The sequence below is a fragment of the Choloepus didactylus genome, chromosome 2, assembly GCF_015220235.1.
Source record: "Choloepus didactylus isolate mChoDid1 chromosome 2, mChoDid1.pri, whole genome shotgun sequence".
Classification (NCBI taxonomy): Eukaryota; Metazoa; Chordata; class Mammalia; order Pilosa; family Megalonychidae; genus Choloepus; species Choloepus didactylus.
Window position 1 is genome coordinate 109,346,775 of NC_051308.1, and position 5,777 is coordinate 109,352,551.

The following is a 5,777-nucleotide window of genomic DNA, read 5'->3' on the forward strand; positions in this document are numbered from 1 at the left end:
GGGTGTTTTGGTGTTTGTTTTGTTGGGGAGAAGAGGCTGGCTGAAGACACCTTCTTGTTTTTAGAGGACATAAACTGGGATCTAGAAGAATCTGAAGTTCGGATCTGATATGACAGATATTAAGAAACACTGAAGGTTAAGGAATAACTGATCATGGAGGTATCAACAATCCATGGTTTAGGAATGGGGAGGATTACATTTTTCCATTCCTCATCCCCAGACCATAAGATATCTGAGATTTTTTTCCCCATGGGTCGAGTCTGGAAGAAGAATGTATGAAAGGAATTGGGAAAATAACTAGGTCATTTTCCCCATTCTAGGTATGGGGAAGGCAAGATAACTCTCTTTTTGCCTCAGGTGAACAAAAACCCTGAAGTGTCCAGATCTTATGCAATTGGAGTTTAATAGTTATTAGTCTTGAGCTCTGAGACTAAACCTGGCTCTACCACTAATCACATGAATTTTAGGAAGTCTTTTCATACCTCTGAGGTTTTATCTTTGTACAGTGAGGTTCTGGTATGTGAATTATTCTTGAGAGGATGGTCCCATTTCTGATAATGAAAGACTAGATGCTTCAGACCAACATTCTCACTAGAAACTAAAAAAAAAAAAAAAAAAAAAAAAAACAAGTGGAATATACATTAAAAAAAAAAATCTAAAAAACAATAAGATTGGCTGGGAACCCAGAAAGGAAAGAAAGCACTAAAGGCTGCCTTTGATCTGGAGCCTTTTGCCAATTGAGCTGTGCTTTAGGGACCTTGCAGGACTGAGGTAGGAATCTAACGACTACAAAGATAGGGACTTTGATAACCAATTCAGTACTTGGACTGGGATCCTTAAGGATGAATTGGGAGTAAACTAGCCCTCATAATCTGTAGCCTACCTTCCTGTCATTCTGAGTGGCTCAGAAATTCTCAAATCTTGAACTTGGAATAAGGTAATCACAGATTACATTTCCAGGTGCTTGGCAGAAACAAGCAAAAATTGGGGGGAAGGTAACATTGTCTCAGACATCAAAAAAAAAAAAACAGCAACAATTTTTCGAATACAGCATCCAACTCTGTTCTAGTTTGCTAATGCTGCCAGAATGCAAAATACCAGAAATGGATTGGCTTTTATAAAAGGGGGTTTATTTGGTTATACAGTTACAGTCTTAAAGCCACAAAGTGTCCAAGGTAATGCATCAACAATCAGGTACTGGAGGATGGCCAATGGTGTCTGGAAAATCTCTGTTAGCTGGGAAGGCACGTGGCTGGCGTCTGCTCCAGAGTTCTGGTTTCAAAATGGCTTTCTCCCAGGACATTCCTCTCTAGGCTTCAACTTCTCTCCAAAATGTCATTCTTAGTTGCTCTTGGGGCGTTTCTCCTCTCTTAGCTTCTCTGGAGCAAAAGTCTGCTTTCAAAGGCAATCTCCAAAATGTCTCTGTAAACTGCAGTTCCTGTCTCAGCTCCTGTGCATTCTTCAAAATGTCCCCTTGGCTGTAGCAATCTCACTCCTTCTGTATGAGCTTATATGGTTCTCCAAGGAACTAATCAAGGCCCATGCTGAATGGGTGGGGTCATGCCTCCATGGAAATTATCTCATCAGAGTTATCACCTACAGTTGGGTGGGTCACGTCTCCATAAAAACAATCAAAGAATTACAATCTAATCAACACCAATATGTCAGCCCACACAAGATTGCCTCAAAGATAATGGTATTTTGGGGGACATAATACATTCAAACTGGCACAAACCCCAATAAAAATCAGTGGAGCACATGAAAGGACAATATGAGTGAAACCAAACAGAAACAACAGAAAACAGACTCACAGAAATGCCATATACTGGAATTATCATACAGAAATAACTGTGCTTAGTATTTCAAGAAGATAAAAGATGAGCTTAAAAATTTCAGCAGAGAACTGAAACTCTAAAAACAGACATAGTACAAACTGAAAAATTCTAGCTGGAAAAAATGTAATAAATGAAATTAAGATCTCAATAGATGGCAGATTGGATAGCAGATTAGACACAGCTGAGGAGAGGATTAGTGAATTATAAAAATAAGCCAGAGGAACTGTACAGAATTAAACTTGGAATACTAAAAAGATGGAAAATACAGAAGATTAGAAAAGAGACATAAAAGATCATAAGTTGAGCTAACATGTTTAATTGAAGTCCTAGAAGGAGAGGAGAGAAAGGGGAAGAAGGAATCTTTGAAGAAAGAATGTCTGAGAATTATTTAGAATTGATGAAAACCATTAACTCACAGATTTGAGAAGCCCAACAAATAAAAATAAATTTGCACTCTACAAAAAAAGGCAAAAGCAAGAGAAAAATCTTTAAAAGCAATTAGAGAATAAAGACAGTTTACCCTCAAAGGAGAAACAGTTAAAAAAAAACAATGGGATGACATCTTCACTATGCTTAAAGAAGATTAACTGCCAATCTAGAATACTATGCCCAGTGAAAATATCTTTCAAATATGAAGATGAAATAAATATATATTCAGAAAAGCAAAAAGTGACTTCAACCACCAGCTGATTCAAATTAAGGGAAATACTAAAGGATATTTTTCAGGCATAATAAAAAGAAAAAAAATGTGGAAGGAATGAAGAGTGATGAAAGTAGTTTAATGTGTGTAAGTCTAAATAAACATTGACTATGTGAAAAAAATTCTTAGAAGAAAATATAGGAAATATCTTTAGGACCTTGTATTAGGGAAGGGATTCTTGCATGAGCAACAAAAGAAAAAAATAGATAAATTGGACTTCATCAAAATTTAAAACTTTTGTGCATCGAAGGACATCATGAGGAAAATTAAAAGAAAACCTACAGAATGGAAGAAAGTAATTGGAAATCATATATCTAATAAGGGTTTTATATCCAGAATGTATAAAGAATGCCTACATCTCAGCAACAAAAGGACAAACATCCCATTAAAATATAGGCAAAGCATTGTCATGCACTATATAGATAACACTTCTTAGGTTTTAATATACTGGAAGAGCTAGAAGTAAATACCTGAAACTATCAAACACCAACCCAATAGTCTGGACTCCTGAAGACAATTGTATAACAATGTAGCTTACAAGGGGTGAGAGTGTAATTGTGAAAACCTTGTGAATCGCATTCCCTTTATCTAGTGTATGGATGGATAAGTAGAAGAATGGGGACAAAAACTAAATGAAAAATAGGGTGGGATGAGGGGATGATTTGGGTATTCTTTTTTACTTTTATTTTTTATTCTTATTCTGATTCTTTCTGATGTAAGGAAAATGTTCAAAAATAGATTGGGGTGATGAATGCATAACTATATGATGGTACTGTGAACAGCTGATTGTACACCATGGATGATTGTATGATATGTGAATATATCTCAATAAAACAGAATTTAATTAAAAATATATAGGCAAAGGACTTGAATCAACATTTCTCCAGAGAATATATAAAAATGGCCAATAAGATCATGAAAAGATGCTCAACATCATTAGCCATTAGGGAAATGCAAATCAAAATCACAATGATATACAACATCACACCCACTAGAATGATTATTTTTATATATATATATGTAAACAAGGAGACATCCGGGAAGATGGCAGAGTAGGGAGCTGCAGGGCTCACTCATCTTCCAAAAACAGCTAGTGAACAGGCTGAAAGTGTCCAAAACAACCGTTCTGGGGCTCTGAAGACCAGGGGAGTACTGCAACATCCAGGGAAGAGCGAGAAGAAGAGACTGAGAAACTGCGGTGAAGAACTGTGAATAACTAGCTCGGCCACGGCTCCTGGCACCCACCCCCCACCCACCCTTGAGGCAAACGGCTTCAGATAGGTCCAGTCCCTGCCTGGCAGGCTGCTGCAGAATGGGAGGGCTGTGGAAGTCCTCCTCCTCAAGAAAAGAGGGGAACATGACCCAGTACTGTTCCAGCTATTGGTTGGCCAATTTAGACCACTGGGTCTTGCTGCTTTAGCCCACCCCAGACAGACACCACTGGGCCATTGTTTCAACCCACCTCAGAGGTGGAGCCAGCAGAGGGGTAAAAATACCCTGCCTACTTAGGGCTGTGGTAAATAGATTGCCAAAGAGTGCCATCTGTTGGGCAGGCCAAGAAAGTGCAGCCTTGAGGCTGAAAAAAAAAAAAGGCTTTTTGGCATCTTTCCTGACCCTCTCCCCAGGGCTCTGTGGAACTGGTCTGCACCCCCTGTGTGGGTACCTGGCCCTGTTTTGGCTGGAAAATACTGATGAGCCAAGTGTTAAAGAAGAGCCTGAACACAAACCCAAACAAAACAAAATCCTAAACAAGAGAGTGAAACCAACCTTCAGAATAATCTCATCAAGGTAAACAGATGCCCGGATATCAGCAAAAAATTACAAGACATAACAAAGAAACAGGAGGACATGGCCCAAATGAAAAAAAAATTAAAAAGTCGCAGGATATACAGAATTTGGAACAACTAATCAAAGATGTTAAAACAAATCTCCCAAATCAAGGAAAGGAGATGAAAAAAAATATGACTCTAGGTGAGCATAAAATGACACTAGGTGAGCATAAAGAATTGAGAGTGACGACCCCCTCAGCCTTATTGGGGAGGGGATGATGCTGAGATGGGGGCAGTGGCCACTGAAGTGGTTCTCACTCTTTTTGTGGGCAACTTTGAAACTAAAGTGACAGAGGAACTCCTTTTCAAGTTTTCCACCAGGCTGGACCAGTAATAAAAGTAAAACTTCCAGCCACGCCTGAAACTCCCTGCTGGACTCCGTGGGATCTTTCTCGGCCGCCACCGCTGTTGCTCCCACCCACTCCTGCTGGACATGTGGTTCCTGGAGCTGGACACGAACTTGCCCACCAACCTCATGCCCGCAGGCTGGAGAAGTGGCTCTGCACAGCCACTGCCACCATCCCAGGCATCCAAGGACCACATGAATGTGATGGTGCGGCCAGGCCTGACCGTGGTGGTGAACGGTTCCTTGGAGCCCTGCATGCAGCTGCTCATCTCCTCCATTGGCATGGTGGGCAAGGCCAGGAACCGTCTCACAGCGTCTCTTCGAGTTCCTCATCAAGATGCTGGGGACTGGATAATTACCTGCTTTTTCCTCCTTAAGCCCTTGAAGATTGGCAAGAAAAGGACAGTCATGATTTTCTTACGATTGACATGGAGGGTACTCAATGCATCTGTGAGGCAGTCGTCCCTTCCATAGTGGCCTCCCGGCAGAGTGAGGCCAACTGGCTTCGGGTACCCTGGTGCTCAGGCATGCCTGTGAGCTCCCTCATGCCAAATAAATGAATAAAGTTTTTGGAAAAAAAAAAGTAAAAATTCCAAAAGATAAGGATGGTTAACTGAAGCAATCTGCATTTGTGAATTTTTTTAACGTTAAAAAAAATTTATAAAAAAATACAATGGGATAAGTTTATGCTCAGAAATGCAGCAATAAATACAGTTGGAGAAAACAGAGCAACTCTACACTGATACATTGGCAAAAACAGAAAGGGCAAATGCACCACCCAGACCTAAATGTCTGCAGGCCAATTTTGTACATGCTCCTTTAGAAACACCACTCTGAAAAGCTCTTGTCAGCTTGGTAAGAGAATGAATACACATATAATCACAAATGCACACTGATCATGACTTTATTTAAAAATTGGCAAACAATACTATAAAAACTGATATGTAAATTCCTAAAATGCTGCATCTTAGATTTAGTTGGTGAAGACCACATTTAGCTATAAGCACAAGTTTAGTCTTCCATGTAGAAACCAGGTACTAAACTGTAAAAAAAAAAAAAAAAAAAGA

General features: G+C 39.7%; 1 protein-coding gene across 1 annotated transcript; it reads left to right on the forward strand.

Annotated features, from left to right (window-relative positions):
- Window positions 1-4,797: 4,797 nt before the first annotated feature.
- On the forward strand, window positions 4,798-5,184 carry DDT (D-dopachrome tautomerase). Its single transcript, XM_037807578.1, has one exon. It carries the CDS (start codon window positions 4,798-4,800, stop codon window positions 5,182-5,184), a length of 387 nt encoding a protein of 128 aa, XP_037663506.1.
- The last annotated feature ends 593 nt before the right edge of the window (window positions 5,185-5,777 follow it).